Source organism: Pristiophorus japonicus, chromosome 12, assembly GCF_044704955.1.
Source record: "Pristiophorus japonicus isolate sPriJap1 chromosome 12, sPriJap1.hap1, whole genome shotgun sequence".
Classification (NCBI taxonomy): Eukaryota; Metazoa; Chordata; class Chondrichthyes; family Pristiophoridae; genus Pristiophorus; species Pristiophorus japonicus.
This window is the reverse complement of record NC_091988.1, coordinates 100,504,068-100,522,796: the sequence shown is the minus strand read 5'-3', so window position 1 is coordinate 100,522,796 and position 18,729 is coordinate 100,504,068. Positions and strand designations below refer to the sequence as shown.

Genomic DNA, 18,729 nt, shown 5'->3' with positions numbered 1-18,729 from the left:
ACTAGCGTATTCTGCCCTTTGGTATTCCGTAGCTCCACCCATACCGATTCCACATCATCCAAGCTAATGTCCTTCCTTACTATTGCATTAATTTCCTCTTTAACCAGCAATGTCACCCCGCCTCCTTTTCCTTTCTGTTTATCCTTCCTATATGTTGAATACCCCTGGATGTTGAGTTCCCAGCCTTGGTCACCCTGGAGCCATGTCTCCGTGATACTAATTACATCATTTCCATTAACTGCTATCTGCGCAGATAATTCATCCACCTTATTCCGAATACTCCTCGCATTGAGGCACAGAGCCTTCAGGCTTGTCTTTTTAACACACTTTGCTCCTTTAGAATTTTACTGTAATTTGGCCCTTTTTGCTTTTTGCCTTGGGTTTCTCTGCCCTCCACTTTTACTTTTCTTCTTTCTATCTTTTGCTTCTGTCTCCATTCTACTTCCCTCTGTCTCCCTGCATAGGTTCCCATCCCCCTGCCATATTAGTTTAACCCCTCCCCAACAGCACTAGCAAACACTCCCCCCAGGACATTGGTTCCGGTCCTGCCCAGGTGCAGACCGTCCAGTTTGTACTGGTCCCACCTCCCCCAGAATCGGTTCTAATGTCCCAGGAATTTGAATCCCTCCCTTCTGCACCACTCCTCAAGCCACGTATTCATCTGAGCTATCCTGCAATTCCTACTCTGACTAGCACGTGGCACTGGTAGCAATCCTGAGATTACTACTTTTGAGGTCCTACTTTTTAAATTTAGCTCCTAGCTCCCTAAATTCATCTTGTAGGACCTCATCCCGTTTTTTTACCTATATTGTTGGTATCTATATGCACCACGACAACTGGCTGTTCACCCTCCCTTTTCAAAATGTCCTGCACCCGCACGGAGACATCCTTGACCCTTGTACCAGAGAGGCTCTTTGTGTCCTCCTCACAGCTTGCTTTCCCACCTAGCTTTGTATCATTAACAAACGAATACATTGCACTCGGTCCCTTCATCCAAGTCATTAATATAGATTGTAAATAGCTGAGGCCCAAGCACTGATCCTTGTGGCATCTCACTAATAACAGCCTGCTAACCTGAAAAAGACCCGTTTATCCCTACTCTTGTTTTCTACCCTTTAATCAATCCACTATCCATGCTAATATATTACCCCAAACCCCAAGAGCCCTTATCTTGTCTGACAAACTTTTGCGTGGCACCTTATTGAATGCCTATTGGAAATCCAAATATACATCTGCTGATCCCCATTTACCTACCCTGCTAATTATATCCTCAAAATTTGTTAAACACGATTTCCCTTTCATAAACCATGTTGACTCTGCTTAATCATATGATTTTCTACGTGCCCTGTTACCACTTGCTTAACAATGGATTCCAGCATTTCCCTGGTGACATGTCAGGCTAACTGGCCTGTAGTTCCTTGTTCTCTCTCTCTCCCTCCCTCCTTCCTCCGTTCTTGAATAGCACGGTTACATTTACTACCTTCTAATCCACTGGGACCGTTCTAGAATCTAGGGAAGTTTGGAAGATCTCAACCAATGCATCCACTATCTCTGCAGCCACCTTTTTCTAGAACTCCAACATGTAGGCCATCAGGTCGAGAGGATTGGTCGGCTTTTAGTCCCATTAATTTCTTCCGTACTTTTTCTTCACTAATATTAATTATGTTGTGTTCCCAAATCTCATTAGCCCCTTTGGTCCCCACTACTTTTGGTGTACTTTTTGTGTCTTCAACTTTAAAGACAGCTACAAAATATTGGTTTGAGTTCTCTTCGATTTCCTTATTCCCCATTATAATTTCTCCTGTCTCAGCCTCGAAGGGATTCTCGTTTACTTCCGTTATTTTATTCCTTTTTACATACTTGTGGAAGCTCTTACAATTTGTTTTTAATAATTCTTGTTAGTTTTCTCCCTAGTCATCAAATTTTTGCTCATCCTTTGCTGGTTTCTAAAGCTCTCCCAATCCTCAGGTTTACTACTATTCTTCACAACATTATAAGCTTCTTCTTTTAATCCAATACTATCCGTAACTTCCTTAGTTAGCCACGGAAGGATCACTTTTCCCATGGAATTTTTGTTTCTCAATGGAATGTATATTTGTTGAGAATTTTTGAATATTTCTTTAAATGTTCACCATTGTTTATCTACCATCATACCTTTTCATCTAATTTCCCAATCTACCTTAGTCAACTCGCCCCTCATACCTACATAATTGACTTTATTTAAGTTTAATAGTCTAGTTTGGGATTTAAGTACATACCTCTCAAACTCAATGTGAAAGTCTATCATATTAGGATTAGTCTTCCCCAGAGGATCCCTTACTATGAAATTACTAATTAACCCTGTCTCATTACACAAGACAAGATCTAAAATAGCCTCTTCCCTTGTTGGTTCCACAATGTATTGTCCTAGGAAACTGTCTTGAATGTATTCCATGAACCTGTCCTCCAAACTACTTTTGCCAATTTGATTTGTCCACTCTATAAGATTAAAGTCCCTCACAATTATTGAATTACCTTTGTTACAAGCTCCTATTATTTCTTGATTAATGTTCTGTCCCAACAGTACAGCAACTGTTAGGGGGGCCTATAAACTACACGTACCAGTGTTTTCTGCCCCTTGTTATTTCTCATCACCACCCATACCAATTCTACTTCCTGCTCTTCTGAGCCAAGATCCTCCCTTGCTAACCCGCCTTCCTTTTCAATTTTGTCTGTCTTTTCGCAATGTCAAGTATTCTGGAATATTTATTTCCCAACCTTGGTCACCATGCAACCATGGCTCTGTAATGGCTATTGGATCAAACCCATTTATCTCTATTTGTGCCATTAATTCGTCTATCTTGTTATGAACGCTTCGTGCATTCAGATACAGCGCCTTTAATATTAACATTTTACCATTTTTTCCTGATTTTACCTTATTCAGTGGTGCACTGTTACCGTTAAATTCTCTGTCCCTTCCATAAGGTCAGACGTGGCGGATACGGACCTGCTCTTAAACAGAATGGCGATGGGAATTTGGTGAGAGTATGAATTCAATGCAGAGGGGTAGGAGGTGCTGAGTAACTTAAACCAAGGGCAACAGTAAATAAGTAAATAATCGCACCAGAGGAAATAGAAAAAGTAATGTCATAATCAACACACAGTGAGGAGGAGCAGAACCCGTTTATAGGTAAGTGCCTAGATATCCCTTTGTGTGTATAGTATCTTTAGTGGTTATTGTAAGCTTGAGTTAGTAAGGATTTAATAGTGCAAGTGATTGTAAGTCAAAGGAAAACAAACTGATTAAATTCTAACTGCACTTAAAGATGTTAATAACAGATAAATAGCTAAGTAATTAATCACAGTAACTAATTACTAATTTATTTATCAAGCTAAATCCACCAATTTCATAAATCTAGATCTCATGACCAATTAATTTCAAGAAATAAACTACAGCTAACAATTAAAGAAATAAATTAATTAATAAAACCATGGCAGTATGTCGGGATTGTAGTATGTGGGAGTTTGTGGACAATGAGACTGTCCCAAACTTTCACACCTGCAAGAAATATCTCGGCCTCGACACACTCCAGTTCAAGGTCATTGAGTTGGAGTCCGAGCTATAGACACTCCGACACAAAAGGGAACAGCAGGAATTACGGGATAACTTACTCGAGTAGTCACCCAGCAGAGGAAAGCACAGGTGCAGGAAGGGGAGAGTGTGACCATCAGTCAGCCAGGTAAGGGGTATGAAGGAGAGGTAGTGAAGGAGGTCCAGCAGACACTGCTCCTGTCCAACAGATACAAAGTACTCGGTTACCCATGAGGATAAGGAGCAAGACTGGGAGGGACAGCCAAAATGCAGACCATGGCATCATGGAGCAGGAGGCTGTCCAAGAGAAGGAGGTGCAGAGTAGAAAGGTTGTAGTTAGAGGATTCGATAATTAGGGGGATAGATAGTATTTCTTGCAGTCAGGAACAAGAGCCCTGAAGGGCATGTTGCCTTCCAGGGTAAGGGACATCTCAAAACGGCTGGAAAAGAATCTGGGAGGGTGAGGAACCAGTTGTTCTGCTCTATGTCAGAACCAACATAGGAAAGATTAGGGAAGAGTTTCTGCTGAGGAAGGATCAGAAGTTAGAAGTTAAATTGAAAAGCAGGACCTCACAGGTAATAATCTCGCTATGTGAAAATTGGCAGAGAGCCAAACCGATTAGGAAAGTCAACACGTGGCTAAAGGAGTGGTTTCATTTCATGGGACACTGGCACCAGTACTGGGACAGGAAGGAGCTGCACCTGAACCGGGCTGGGATCAAGGTTCTAACTGGGGTGGCAAATAAGATTTTAAACTAATAACATGGGGGAGGGAACAGCTAGAAATTAAAGAAACCTAATGTAATTTATACCTGTGAGTATGCTCACAGGTTTGTAGAGCTATTGGGAGTGGCATAGCCAGTTACGTGATGTTCATAAGACTCAATGGGTTCAGGGGATCCACGACGAGGCACCTGGTTGTGAGCCTGGTGGATGAACTGGTAATGTGTAGTGTGATTGTTAAATTTTTTGCTAATATATCAACTAGTTCTTCATAGCAATGTGTTGATATGAATTCTTAAGCAAAGAACCCATGCAGCAAATATATTACACCCAACAATAAAAGATTCAGGAAAAGAGAATAAAGGACAAACTAAAGAAAGGAACAAGGATAACATGAATAGCCAGAGATCATATAAAGTCATCGGTGTTGGTGCCTGGTGAGGACACTAACAGGGCACTCAGGCGGGGTGAATCCCACGCCGCACGGCAAATTTACCAGCCCCGTAACACCGGCGATAAGTTAGTGCCTCGGCACCTTTCGCCATGCAGATGGTGATGTCGGCGAAGGCGCAATGCTCGCTGGCCGCCCGATCTGCAAGATTCAGTAGCGCCCCTCACCGACAGTGGCAGGGAACGGCTGGCAGGCCACTACTTAAAGTGATGCGCCCCAGCTATCAAGGAACTTTCGTTCCACAGGTCAGTTATGAGTGGCAGGGAGCGCAGGATGTATCTGTAGCCAAATAAATGCTGCTTAGTCCCCAGAGGGTTGCGGGCCGCCAAAGGACTTTGCATTTCATCCCACAGCATATCGCCGTTCTGTACTCCCTGAATCATTGGGGGTGGGTGATCAGACTCCACTGACCCTCCCCTTGCCAATGCTCATTCCTGATTACACACCTCATATTCGTTACCGCTTGGAGCCTAACGCCACTCACCTACACCATTAGTGCCTGATTTCGCGCCCCCCTGCATTCCTAGAGCGTTGAGTCTGAATTTAGCAGGCATGGAGATTGATCAGCGCCTGGCACTAAACTTCCAACTTCTCAAATGTTAACGCCCCCAACCGGGGGCAATGCTGCATTTCTAGCATCATCATCATAGGCAGTCCCTCGGAATCGAGGAAGACTTGCTTCCACTCCCCCATCGAGAATAAAGGTAAAATAAATACTAAAACAAAGAGAGAAAAATAAATATAAACTGTTGGTACAGTCTGCCTGGGCGTTACTCCGCTCTCGGCCTGTACCTTTCCACAGGGCGTCACTTCATTCTCTGCCTTTACCACTCCACTTTCCTGCACTGTCCCCATATCCCTTTATGCCCTTAATATTCAAAGATCTACCGGTCTCTGTCTTGAACATACTCAAAGACTGAGCTTCCACAGCCCTCTGGGGTAGAGAATTGCAAAGATTCACCACCCTCAGTGAAGTTTACGTCATTCTCTGCCTGTTGGTGTTGTTTGGCTACCATGGGGTAACCGCCTGGACAGAGAGGAAAGTCAGTGAGATCACCTGCTCGATTCCCCTCTCTACGCTTCCTATGGACTGGAGGGTAGCTAATGTAACCCCACTTTTTAAAAAAAGGAGGGAAGAGAGAAAACAGAGAATTATAGACCGGTTAGCCTGATATCGGTAGTGGGGAAAATGTTGGAATCAATTATTAAAGATGTAATAGCTGCGCATTTGGAAAGCAGTGTCAGGATCGATCCAAGTCAGCATGGATTTATGAAAGGGAAATCATGCTCGACAAATCTTGTAGAATTTTTTGAGGATGTAACTAGTAGAGTGGACAAGGGAGAACCAATGGATGTGGTGTATTTGGACTTTCAAAAGGTTTTTTGACAAGGTCCCATACAAGAGATTAGCTTGCAAAATTAAAGCACATGGTATTAGGGGTAATGTATTGACATGGATAGAGAACTGGTTGGCAGACAGGAAGCAAAGAGTAGGAATAAATGGGTCCTTTTCAGAATGGCAGGCAGTGACTAGTGGGGTATTGCAAGGTTCAGTGTTGGGACTCCAGCTATTTACAGTATACATTAATGATTTAGACGAAGGAATTGAATGTAATATCTCCAAGTTTGCAGATGACACTAAGCTGGGTGGCAGTGAGAGCTGTGAGGAGGATGTTAAGAGGCTGCAGGGTGACTTGGACAGGTTAGGTGAGTGGGCAAATGCATGACAGATGCAGTATAATGTAGATCAATGTGAGGTTATCCACTTTCGTGGCAAAAACACAAAGGCAGATTATATGAATGGTGACAGATTAGGAAAAGGGAGGTACAACGAGACCTGGGTGTCATGGTGCATCAGTCATTGAAAGTTGGCATGCAGGTACAGCAGGTGGTGAAGGCGGCAAATGGCATGTTAGCCTTCATAGCGAGAGGATTTGAATATAGGAGCAGGGAGGTCTTACTGCAGTTTTACAGGGCCTTTGTGAGGTCAAGCCTTGAATATTGTGTAGTTTTGGTCTCCTAATCTGAGGAAGGACATGCTTGCTATTGAGGGAGTGCAGCGAAGGTTCACCAGACTGATTCCAGGGATGGCAGGACTGACATATGAAGAAAGACTGGATCGACTAGGCTTATATTCACTGGAATTTAGAAGAATGAGAGAGGATCTCACAGAAACAAATAAAATTCTGACGGGACTGGACAGGTTAGATGCAGGAAGAATGTTCCCGATATTGGGGAAGTTCAGAACCAGGGGTCACAGTCTAAGGATAAGGGGTAAGCCATTTAGGACCAAGAGGAGGAGAAACTTCTTCACTCAGAGAATTGCGAACCTGTGGAATTCTCTACCCAGAAAGTTGTTGAGGCCAGTTCGTTAGTTATATTCAAAAGGGAGTTAGATGTGGCTCTTACGGCTAAAGGGATTAAGGGATATGGAGCAAAAGCAGGAATGGGGTACTAAAGTTGCATGATCAGCCATGATCATATTGAATGGTGGTGCAGGCTCTAAGAGCCGAATGGCCTACTCCTGCACCTATTTTCTATGTTTCACCCAGGTAAGGACAAACCTGGTTGTGTAGAATTTGAGCTGCCCACTGGTTTCTGGCGCCACCTGGTGGCACAACAAAGCAGCGTCTTTTGAAATGATTACGTTTCCTACGCAATCTCCAGAATTATTTTTTTTATTTGTTCATGGGATGTGGGCGTCACCAGCAAGGCCCATCTCTAATTGCCTTCAAATGGCTTGCTAGGCCATTTGAGAAGGCAGTTAAGAGTCAACCACATTGCTGTGGGTCTGGAGTCACATATAGGCCCAGTCCGGGTAAGGACGGCAGATTTCCTTCCCTAAAAGGACATCAGTGAACCAGATGGGTTTTTACCACAATCCGGTAGTTTCATAGTCATCATTAGCCTTGCTAGATGTGTCTCCTCCTTCATGTGAGGCTCTTCCTCCACAGGATGTAATTCTGCTTGATAGCATTTCCACTTTGGTAAACACATCAAAAGCAATTCATTGGCTGGGAGCCCAGAGGGTGTGACAGGGTACGATGTACATGCAAGTCATAAGAACATAAGAATTAGGAGAATGGGTAGGCCATTCGGCCCCTCGAGCCTGCTCCGCCATTCAATAAGATCATGGCTGATCTTCGACCCTTGATTCCCTTAATATTCAAAAATCTACCGATCTCTGTCTTGAATATACTCAAAGACTGAGCTGCCACAGCCCTCTGGTGTAGAGAATTCCACAGATCCATCACTCTTGAGTGAAGAAGTTTCTCATCTCTGTCCATGGCGACCCCGTATTCTGAGACTGTGACCCCCCCGGTTCTAGACTCCCCAGCCAGGGAGAAACATCCTCCCTCATCTACCCTGTCGAGCTCTGTAATAATTTGATATGGTTCAATAAGATCACCTCTCATTCTTCTAAACTCTAGAGAATAATAGGCCTAGTCTACTCAATCTCTCCTCCTAGGACAATCCCTCCCATACCAGGAATCAGTCTGGTGAACCATCACTGCGCTCCCTCTATGGCAAGTATATCCTTCCTGAAGTCGTTTCCTTCGGCTGGTTACACCAGCAATGTGTTGCTCTCGGCCACAGACTGACCTGCATCACTGGTTTGATGCTCAGTTCTGAAGCTTGGATTGAGAACGGGGAGGGGAGTCACGCATAGCCTAGTGACTGCAGGCATGAGGACTTGGGGGTACTAGATAATTCAATGGCAAATGTTCTCTCGTGCAATTGGCAAATTAATTTCAATATAGATAATGGTGAAGCGGCCCAATTTGGTAGGAACAATAAGGAGGCCACATATTCCTTGAAAAATAAGAGTCTAAATAGTCCAGAGGAGCAAAACGATAAAGGGATTAAGGTGTTTATGGGGAGTGAAGTGGACCCAAGTCCATGATCGGATCAAATGGCGGAGCAGGCTCGAGGGGCTGTATGGCCTACTCCCGTTCCTATTCCTTATATTCTTAAAGGGATCTCGGGACACAGATACACAACTCACTAAAATTGGCAATGTAGGTTAATAAGGACATATAATTTACTCACTGACTATATTGCTCATGGTGGAGCAGAAGATTTGACGAAATGCTCCAATGTCACCATGTTCCAGCAGGTGGCAATTCTAAGCGATTTGAGAAGATTGTTGATGGGAGCTATATATTTAAAAATAATTGGCAAAACTAGAGGGGAAATGTCTTCTCAGAGGATGGTGGAATCAGACTCCAGTGACTTTCAAGTCAATGGGACATGTAGTTGAAGAGGAATAACTTGCAGGGTTGTGAGATGAAAGACTAAATTGGAAAACTCTTGCAAAGAGGCAGGAGGGGCCAAATAGCGTCATTCAGTCCTATAAGAAAGACTTTACATTTATATAGCGCCTTTCACGACTACCAGACATCCCAAAATGTGTTAAAATCAATGAAGTCCTTTTGAAGTGTAGTCATTGGTGTAATGTAGGGAACGCAGCAGCCAATTTGTGCACAGCAAGCTCCCACAAACAGCAATGTGATAATGACCCGATAATCTGTTTTGGTGATGTTGATTGAAAGATCAATATGTCAGGACACGGGGGATAACTTGCCTGCTCTTCTTCGAAACAGGAATGGGCCCTGTCTGCTCTTTCAGGTGGACGTAAAAGTTCCCACGGCATTATTTCAAAGTTATTTCCGGTGGGCTGACCAATTAACGTTCAATATCTCATCCAAAAGACAGCAAGTCCGACAGTTCGGCACACCCTCAGTATTGCACTGGACTGTCTGCCTATATTTTTGTGCTCAAGGCTCTGGATTGGGCCTTGAACCCACAATCATCTGACTCAGAGGCAAGGGGGCTACCCACTGAGCCATGACTGACCTCAAGATTCTTTGATTTTATATAGGCCTTGGAGTGGGTACAGTGCAGATTCACCATAATGATACAGGGACATAAAGGGTTAAATTATGGGGATAGATCACATAACCTTGGTTTTTCTTCACTTGAGTATAGAAGATTGAGGGATGATCAAATCAAGCTGTTTAAAATAATAAAAGGATTCAATAGTGTGGAATACCCCAAAATGCGGCGTGGGGGGAGGGGGGGGGGGAGAAGGGTCTGCTGGGGAGGGGGGAAGGGAAGGGTCTGCTGGGGAGGGGGGAAGGGAAGGGTCTGCTGGGGAGGGGGGAAGGGAAGGGTCTGCTGGGGAGGGGGGGAAGGGAAGGGTCTGCTGGGGAGGGGGGAAGGGAAGGGTCTGCTGGGGAGGGGGGAAGGGAAGGGTCTGCTGGGGAGGGGGGAAGGGAAGGGTCTGCTGGGGAGGGGGGAAGGGAAGGGTCTTCTGGGGAGGGGGGAAGGGAAGGGTCTGCTGGGGAGGGGGGAAGGGAAGGGTCTGCTGGGGAGGGGGGAAGGGAAGGGTCTGCTGGGGAGGGGGGAAGGGAAGGGTCTGCTGGGGAGGGGGGAAGGGAAGGGTCTGCTGGGGAGGGGGGAAGGGAAGGGTCTGCTGGGGAGGGGGGAAGGGAAGGGTCTGCTGGGGAGGGGGGAAGGGAAGGGTCTGCTGGGGAGGGGGGAAGGGAAGGGTCTGCTGGGGAGGGGGGAAGGGAAAGGTCTGCTGGGGCGGGAAGGGAAGGGTCTGCTGGGGCGGGAAGGGAAGGGTCTGCTGGGGCGGGAAGGGAAGGGTCTGCTGGGGTGGGAAGGGAAGGGTCTGCTGGGGGGGGGGGAAGGGAAGGGTCTGCTGGGGGGGGGGAAGGGAAGGGTCTGCTGGGGGGGGGGAAGGGAAGGGTCTGCTGGGGGGGGGGAAGGGAAGGGTCTGCTGGGGGGGGGGAAGGGAAGGGTCTGCTGGGGGGGGGGGGAAGGGAAGGGTCTGCTGGGGGGGGGAAGGGAAGGGTCTGCTGGGGGGGGGGGAAGGGAAGGGTCTGCTGGGGGGGGGGAAGGGAAGGGTCTGCTGGGGGGGGGAAGGGAAGGGTCTGCTGGGGGGGGGAGAAAGGGAAGGGTGTGGTGGGTGGGGGAAGGGAAGGGTCTGCTGGGGGGGAGGAAGGGAAGGGTCTGCTGGGGGGGGGGAAGGGAAGGGTCTGCTGGGGGGGGGGAAGGGAAGGGTCTGCTGGGGGGGGGAGGGAAGGGTCTGCTGGGGGGGGGGAAGGGAAGGGTCTGCTGGGGGGGGAAGGGAAGGGTCTGCTGGGGGGGGGGGGGAAGGGAAGGGTCTGCTGGGGGGGGGGGAAGGGAAGGGTCTGCTGGGGGGGGGAAGGGACGGGTCTGCTGGGGGGGGGAAGGGAAGGGTCTGCTGGGGGGGGAAGGGAAGGGAAGGGTCTGCTGGGGGGGGGGAAGGGAAGGGTCTGCTGGGGGGGGGGGAAGGGAAGGGTCTGCTGGGGGGGGAGAAGGGAAGGGTCTACTGTGGGGGGGGGAAGAGAAGGGTCTGCTGGGGGGGGGAAGGGAAGGGTCTGCTGGGGGGGGGGAAGGGAAGGGTCTGCTGGGGGGGGGAGAAGGGAAGGGTCTGCTGGGGGGGGGAGGGAAGGGTCTGCTGGGGGGGGAAGGGAAGGGTCTGCTGGGGGGGGAAGGGAAGGGTCTGCTGGGGGGGGGAAGGGAAGGGTCTGCTGGGGGGGAAGGGAAGGGTCTGCTGGGGGGGAAGGGAAGGGTCTGCTGGGGGGGGAAGGGAAGGGTCTGCTGGGGGGGGGGGAGAAGGGAAGGGTCTGCTGGGGGGGGGAGGGAAGGGTCTGCTGGGGGGGGGAAGGGAAGGGTCTGCTGGGGGGGGGGAAGGGAAGGGTCTGCTGGGGGGGGGAAGGGAAGGGTCTGCTGCGGGGGGGGGGGGAAGGGAAGGGTCTGCTGCAGGGGGGGGGAAGGGAAGGGTCTGCTGGGGGGGGGGAAGGGAAGGGTCTGTTGGGGGGGGGGGAAGGGAAGGGTCTGCTGGGGGGGGGGAGAAGGGAAGGGTCTGCTGGGGGGGGGAAGGGAAGGGTCTGCTGGGGAGGGGGAAGGGAAGGGTCTGCTGGGGAGGGGGGGAAGGGAAGGGTCTGCTGGGGGGGGGGGGGGGGGAAGGGAAGAGTCTGCTGGGGGGGGGGAAATGGAAGGGTCTGCTGGGGGGGGGGGGGAAGGGAAGGGTCTGCTGGGGGGGGGGGGAGCGGCCGAGTGCGGGGGCGAGCCCGAGCGGGGGCCAGGGGGCGGGCGAGCACTTGCTGGGGCCAGGGGGCGGGCGAGCACTAGCTGGGGCCAGGGGGCGGGCGAGCACTAGCTGGGGCCAGGGGGCGGGCGAGCACTAGCTGGGGCCAGGGGGCGGGCGAGCACTAGCTGGGGCCAGGGGGCGGGCGAGCACTAGCTGGGGCCAGGGGGCGGGCGAGCACTAGCTGGGGCCAGGGGGCGGGCGAGCACTAGCTGGGGCCAGGGGGCGGGCGAGCACTAGCTGGGGCCAGGGGGCGGGCGAGCACTAGCTGGGGCCAGGGGGCGGGCGAGCACTAGCTGGGGCCAGGGGGCGGGCGAGCACTAGCTGGGGCCAGGGGGCGGGCGAGCACTAGCTGGGGCCAGGGGGCGGGCGAGCACTAGCTGGGGCCAGGGGGCGGGCGAGCACTAGCTGGGGCCAGGGGGCGGGCGAGCACTAGCTGGGGCCAGGGGGCGGGCGAGCACTAGCTGGGGCCAGGGGGCGGGCGAGCACTAGCTGGGGCCAGGGGGCGGGCGAGCACTAGCTGGGGCCAGGGGGCGGGCGAGCACTAGCTGGGGCCAGGGGGCGGGCGAGCACTAGCTGGGGCCAGGGGGCGGGCGAGCACTAGCTGGGGCCAGGGGGCGGGCGAGCACTAGCTGGGGCCAGGGGGCGGGCGAGCACTAGCTGGGGCCAGGGGGCGGGCGAGCACTAGCTAGGGCCAGGGGGCGGGCGAGCACTAGCTGGGGCCAGGGGGCGGGCGAGCACTAGCTGGGGTTTGGGGGCGGGCGAGCACTAGCTGGGGTCAGGGGGCGGGCGAGCCAGAGCGGGGGCCGGGCGGCCAATTGCGGGGGGGCAAGCGGCCGAGGTCGCGAGTTGCCGAGGCGAGCGGCCGAGTGCGGGGGCGAGCGGCTGAGGGCGAGGGGCCGAGAGCGGCGGGGCGAGCGGCTGCGAGAACGGCCGAGAGCGGGGGCCAGGGTGCGGGCGGCCGAGGGGGCGAGCGGCCGAGGGCCAGGGGGCGAGCGGCCGAGAGCGGGGGTCAGGGGGCGAGCGGCCGAGTGCGGGGGCCAGGGGGCGAGCGGCCGAGAGCGGGGGCCAGGGGGCGGGCGAGCCAGAGCGGGGGCCAGGGGGCGGGCGAGCCAGAGCGGGGGCCAGGGGGCGAGCGCGGGGGCGACGGGGCGAGCGGTCGAGAGCGGGGGTGAGGGGCCGAGAGCGGGGGCGAAGGGCCGAGGGGCCGAGAGAGGGGGCGAGGGGCCGAGAGAGGGGGCGAGGGGCCGAGAGGCCGAGAGCGGGGACGAGCCCGAGCAGGGGCCAGGCGAGCGGCCGAGAGGGGGCCAGGGGGCGGGCGAGCCCGAGCGGGGGCCAGGGGGCGGGCGAGCCCGAGCGGGGGCCAGGGGGCGGGCGAGCCCGAGCGGGGATAGGGGGCGGGCGAGCCCGAGCGAGGGCCAGGGGGCGGGCGAGCACTAGCGGGGGTCAGGGGGCGGGCGGACAAGTGCGGGGGGGGCAAGCGGCCGAGGGCGCGAGTTGCCAAGGCGAGGGGCCGAGAGCGGCGGGGCGAGCGGCCGCGAGAACGACCGAGAGCGGGGGCCAGGGGGCGGGCGGCCGAGGGAGCGAGCGGCCGAGGACCAGGGGGCGAGCGGCCGAGAGCGGGGGTCAGGGGGCGAGCGGCCGAGAGCGGGGGTCAGGGGGCGAGCGGCCGAGAGCGGGCGATCGGCCGAGAGCGGGTGCCAGGCGAGCCAGAGCGGGGGCCAGGGGGGCGGGCGAGCCAGAGCGGGGGCCAGGCGAGCCAGAGCGGGGGCCAGGCGAGCAAGAGCGGGGGCCAGTGGGCGGGCGAGCCAGAGCGGGGGCCGGGCGAGCCAGAGCGGGGGCCAGGGGGTGGGCGAGCCAGAGCGGGGGCCAGGGGGCGGGCGAGCCAGAGCGGGGGCCAGGGGGCGGGCGGCCGAGAGCGGGGACCAGGGGCGAGCGGCCGAGAGCGGGGGCGAGGGGGCGAGCGGCCGAGAGCGGGGGCCAGGGGGCGAGCGGCCGAGAGCGGGGGCCAGGGGGCGAGCGGCCGAGAGCGGGGGCCAGGGGGCGAGCGAGCACTAGCGGGGGCCAGGGGGCGGGCGAGCACTAGCGGGGGCCAGGGGGCCAGGGGGCGGGCGAGCCCGAGCGGGGGCCAGGGGGCGGGCGAGCCAGAGCGGGGGCCAGGGGGCGGGGAGCGGCCGAGGGCGAGGGGCCGAGCGGCCGAGAGGGGGCCAGGGGGCGGGCGAGCACTAGCGGGGGCCAGGGGGCTGGCGAGCACGAGCGGGCGGCCGAGGGCGAGGGGGCGCGCGGCCGAGGGCGAGGGGGCGCGCGGCCGAGGGCGAGGGGGCGCGCGGCCGAGGGCGAGGGGGCGCGCGGCCGAGGGCGAGGGGGCGCGCGGCCGAGGGCGAGGGGGCGCGCGGCCGAGGGCGAGGGGGCGCGCGGCCGAGGGCGAGGGGGCGCGCGGCCGAGGGCGAGGGGGCGCGCGGCCGAGGGCGAGGGGGCGCGCGGCCGAGGGCGACGCGGCCGAGGGCGAGGGGCGCGCGGCCGAGGGCGAGGGGGCGCGCGGCCGAGGGCGAGGGGGCGCGCGGCCGAGGGCGAGGGGGCGCGCGGCCGAGGGCGAGGGGGCGCGCGGCCGAGGGCGAGGGGGCGCGCGGCCGAGGGCGAGGGGGCGCGAGGGCGAGGGGGCGCGCGGCCGAGGGCGAGGGGGCGCGCGGCCGAGGGCGAGGGGGCGCGCGGCCGAGGGCGAGGGGCGCGCGGCCGAGGGGGCGTGCGGCCGAGGGCGAGGGGGCGTGCGGCCGAGGGCGAGGGGGCGTGCGGCCGAGGGCGAGGGGGCGTGCGGCCGAGGGCGAGGGGGCGTGCGGCCGAGGGCGAGGGGGCGTGCGGCCGAGGGCGAGGGGGCGTGCGGCCGAGGGCGAGGGGGCGTGCGGCCGAGGGCGAGGGGGCGTGCGGCCGAGGGGGCGTGCGGCCGAGGGCGAGGGGGCGTGCGGCCGAGGGGGCGTGCGGGCGAGGGGGCGTGCGGCCGAGGGCGAGGGGGCGTGCGGCCGAGGGCGAGGGGGCGTGCGGCCGAGGGCGAGGGGGCGTGCGGCCGAGGGCGAGGGGGCGTGCGGCCGAGGGCGAGGGGGCGTGCGGCCGAGGGGGCGTGCGGCCGAGGGCGAGGGGGCGTGCGGCCGAGGGCGAGGGGGCGTGCGGCCGAGGGGGCGTGCGGCCGAGGGCGAGGGGGCGTGCGGCCGAGGGCGAGGGGGCGTGCGGCCGAGGGCGAGGGGGCGTGCGGCCGAGGGCGAGGGGGCGTGCGGCCGAGGGCGAGGGGGCGTGCGGCCGAGGGCGAGGGGGGCGTGCGGCCGAGGGCGAGGGGGGCGTGCGGCCGAGGGCGAGGGGGGCGTGCGGCCGAGGGCGAGGGGGGCGTGCGGCCGAGGGCGGGGGCTAGGGGGCGCGGGCGGGGGCGAGCGTCCGGGGCGAGGGGGCGTGCGGCCGAGTGCGGGGGCGAGGGGGCGCGGGCGGGGGCGAGCGTCCGGGGCGAGGGGGCGAGCGGCCGAGGGCGGGGGGGGCGAGCGGCCGAGGGCGAGGGGGCGTGGGGCCGAGGGCGAGGGGGCGTGGGGCCGAGGGCGAGGGGGCGTGCGGCCGAGGGCGAGGGGGCGTGCGGCCGAGGGCGAGGGGGCGTGCGGCCGAGGGCGAGGGGGCGTGCGGCCGAGGGGGCGAGCGGCCGAGTGCGGGGGCGAGGGGGCGAGTGCGGGGGCGAGGGGGCGAGGGCGGGGGCGAGGGGGCGAGGGCGGGGGCGAGCGTCCGGGGCGAGGGGGCGAGCGGCCGAGGGCGGGGGGGGCGAGCGGCCGAGGGCGGGGGGGGCGAGCGGCCGAGGGCGGGGGGGGCGAGCGGCCGAGGGCGGGGCGAACGGCCGAGGGCGGGGGCGGCCGGGGGCGAGCGGCCGAGGGCGGGGGCGGCCGGGGGCGAGCGGCCGAGGGCTGGGGCGGCCGGGGGCGAGCGGCCGAGGCGAGGGGGCGAGTGGCCGAGGGGCGAGCGGCCGAGAGCGGGGGCGAGGGGCCGAGAGTGGGGGCGAGCGGCCGAGAGCGGGGGCGAGGGGGCTGAGCGGCCGAGAGCGGGGGCGAGAGAGGGGCGAGCGGCCGAGAGCGGGGGCGAGCGGCCGAGAGCGGGGCGATGGGGCGAGCGGCAGATGGCGGGGGCGAGGGGGCGAGCGGCCGAGGCGAGGGGGCGGGGGAGCGAGCGGCCGAGGGCGAGGGGCCGAGAGCGGGGGCGAGCGGCCGAGAGCAGGGGCGCGAGCGGCCGAGGGCGGGGCGATGGTCGAGCGGCCGAGGCGAGGGGGCGTGCGGCCGAGGGCGAGGGGGCGTGCGGCCGAGGGCGAGGGGGCGTGCGGCCGAGGGCGAGGGGGCGTGCGGCCGAGGGCGAGGGGGCGTGCGGCCGAGGGCGAGGGGGCGTGCGGCCGAGGGCGAGGGGGCGTGCGGCCGAGGGGGCGTGCGGCCGAGGGCGAGGGGGCGTGCGGCCGAGGGGGCGTGCGGGCGAGGGGGCGTGCGGCCGAGGGCGAGGGGGCGTGCGGCCGAGGGCGAGGGGGCGTGCGGCCGAGGGCGAGGGGGCGTGCGGCCGAGGGCGAGGGGGCGTGCGGCCGAGGGCGAGGGGGCGTGCGGCCGAGGGGGCGTGCGGCCGAGGGCGAGGGGGCGTGCGGCCGAGGGCGAGGGGGCGTGCGGCCGAGGGGGCGTGCGGCCGAGGGCGAGGGGGCGTGCGGCCGAGGGCGAGGGGGCGTGCGGCCGAGGGCGAGGGGGCGTGCGGCCGAGGGCGAGGGGGGCGTGCGGCCGAGGGCGAGGGGGGCGTGCGGCCGAGGGCGAGGGGGGCGTGCGGCCGAGGGCGAGGGGGGCGTGCGGCCGAGGGCGAGGGGGGCGTGCGGCCGAGGGCGGGGGCTAGGGGGCGCGGGCGGGGGCGAGCGTCCGGGGCGAGGGGGCGTGCGGCCGAGTGCGGGGGCGAGGGGGCGCGGGCGGGGGCGAGCGTCCGGGGCGAGGGGGCGAGCGGCCGAGGGCGGGGGGGGCGAGCGGCCGAGGGCGAGGGGGCGTGGGGCCGAGGGCGAGGGGGCGTGGGGCCGAGGGCGAGGGGGCGTGCGGCCGAGGGCGAGGGGGCGTGCGGCCGAGGGCGAGGGGGCGTGCGGCCGAGGGCGAGGGGGCGTGCGGCCGAGGGGGCGAGCGGCCGAGTGCGGGGGCGAGGGGGCGAGTGCGGGGGCGAGGGGGCGAGGGCGGGGGCGAGGGGGCGAGGGCGGGGGCGAGCGTCCGGGGCGAGGGGGCGAGCGGCCGAGGGCGGGGGGGCGAGCGGCCGAGGGCGGGGGGGGCGAGCGGCCGAGGGCGGGGGGGGCGAGCGGCCGAGGGCGGGGGCGAACGGCCGAGGGCGGGGGCGGCCGGGGGCGAGCGGCCGAGGGCGGGGGCGGCCGGGGGCGAGCGGCCGAGGGCTGGGGCGGCCGGGGGCGAGCGGCCGAGGCGAGGGGGCGAGTGGCCGAGGGGGCGAGCGGCCGAGAGCGGGGGCGAGGGGCCGAGAGTGGGGGCGAGCGGCCGAGAGCGGGGGCGAGGGGGCTGAGCGGCCGAGAGCGGGGGCGAGAGAGGGGGCGAGCGGCCGAGAGCGGGGGCGAGCGGCCGAGAGCGGGGCGATGGGGCGAGCGGCAGATGGCGGGGGCGAGGGGGCGAGCGGCCGAGGCGAGGGGGCGGGGGAGCGAGCGGCCGAGGGCGAGGGGCCGAGAGCGGGGGCGAGCGGCCGAGAGCAGGGGCGCGAGCGGCCGAGGGCGGGGCGATGGTCGAGCGGCCGAGGCGAGGGGGCGGGGGGGCGAGGGGGGGGGCGAGGGTCTGCTGGGGTGGGAAGGGAAGAGTCTGCTGGGGCGGGAAGGGAAGGGTCTGCTGGGGGGGGGGGGGGGGAAGGGAAGGGTCTGCTGGGGGGGGGGAAGGGAAGGGTCTGCTGGGGGGGGGGAAGGGAAGGGTCTGCTGGGGGTCGTGCGGCCGAGGGCGAGGGGGCGTGCGGCCCAGGGCGAGGGGGCGTGCGGCCCAGGGCGAGGGGGCGTGCGGCCCAGGGCGAGGGGGCGTGCGGCCCAGGGCGAGGGGGCGTGCGGCCCAGGGCGAGGGGGCGTGCGGCCCAGGGCGGGGGCGAGGGGGCGAGCGGCCGAGGGAGGGGGCGAGGGGGGGGCGAAGGGGCGAGCGGCCGAGGGCGGGGGCGAGCGGCCGAGGGCGGGGGCGAGGGGGCGAGCGGCCGAGGCGGGGGGCGAGCGGCCGAGGGCGAGGGGGCGAGCGGCCGAGGGCGGGGGCGAGGCGGCGAGCGGCCGAGGGCGGGGGCGAGGGGGCGAGCGGCCGAGGGCGGGGGCGAGGGGGCGAGCGGCCGAGGGCGGGGGCGAGGGGGCGAGCGGCCGAGGGGCCGAGGGCGGGGGCGAGGGGGCGAGCGGCCGAGGTGAGCGGCCGAGGGCGGGGGCGAGGTGGCGAGCGGCCGAGGCAAGGGGGCGAGCGGGCGAGAGCGGGGGGGCGAGCGGCCGAGGGCAAGGTGGCGAGCGGCCGAGGGTGGGGGCGAGGTGGCGAGCGGCCGAGGGCGATAGCGGCCGAATGGCGGGGGCGGGCGGCCGAGTGCGGGGGAGAAGGGGGCGGGCGGCCGAGAGCGGGGGCCAGGGGGCGAGGAAGGGAAGGGTCTGCCGGGGGGGGGGGGGGGGGGAAGGGAAGGGTCTGCTGGGGGGGGGAGAAGGGAAGGGTCTACTGGGGGGGGGGGGAAGGGAAGGGTCTGCTGGGGATGGGGGAAGGGAAGGGTCTGCTGGGGAGGGGGGAAGGGAAGGGTCTGCTGGGGCGGGAAGAGAAGGGTCTGCTGGGGCGGGAAGGGAAGGGTCTGCTGGGGCGGGAAGGGAAGGGTCTGCTGGGGCGGGAAGGG

At 61.6% G+C, this 18,729-nt stretch overlaps 3 protein-coding genes across 3 annotated transcripts in view; 2 read left to right on the top strand and 1 right to left on the bottom strand.

Moving 5' to 3' along the window:
• Window positions 1-15,924, top strand: part of LOC139276827 (spidroin-1-like) — a 28,751-nt gene extending 12,827 nt beyond the window's left edge. Inside the window, exons 2-3 of the mRNA XM_070894825.1 lie at window positions 13,263-14,438; window positions 14,542-15,924. Coding sequence (XP_070750926.1) covers window positions 13,263-14,438; window positions 14,542-15,924 — 2,559 coding nt within the window. The remainder of the gene's footprint in view (window positions 1-13,262; window positions 14,439-14,541) is intronic.
• A 69-nt stretch (window positions 15,925-15,993) lies between these two features.
• Window positions 15,994-16,752, top strand: LOC139276826 (octapeptide-repeat protein T2-like). The gene has a single exon (XM_070894824.1). The coding sequence runs from the start codon at window positions 15,994-15,996 to the stop codon at window positions 16,750-16,752; it is 759 nt and encodes a 252-aa protein (XP_070750925.1).
• LOC139276825 (basic proline-rich protein-like) overlaps window positions 16,749-18,729 on the bottom strand; it is an 8,230-nt gene continuing 6,249 nt past the window's right edge. The window contains exons 3-4 of the mRNA XM_070894823.1: window positions 18,023-18,496; window positions 16,749-17,675 (exon numbers count right to left, since the gene is read on the bottom strand). Coding sequence (XP_070750924.1) covers window positions 16,749-17,675; window positions 18,023-18,496 — 1,401 coding nt within the window. The remainder of the gene's footprint in view (window positions 17,676-18,022; window positions 18,497-18,729) is intronic.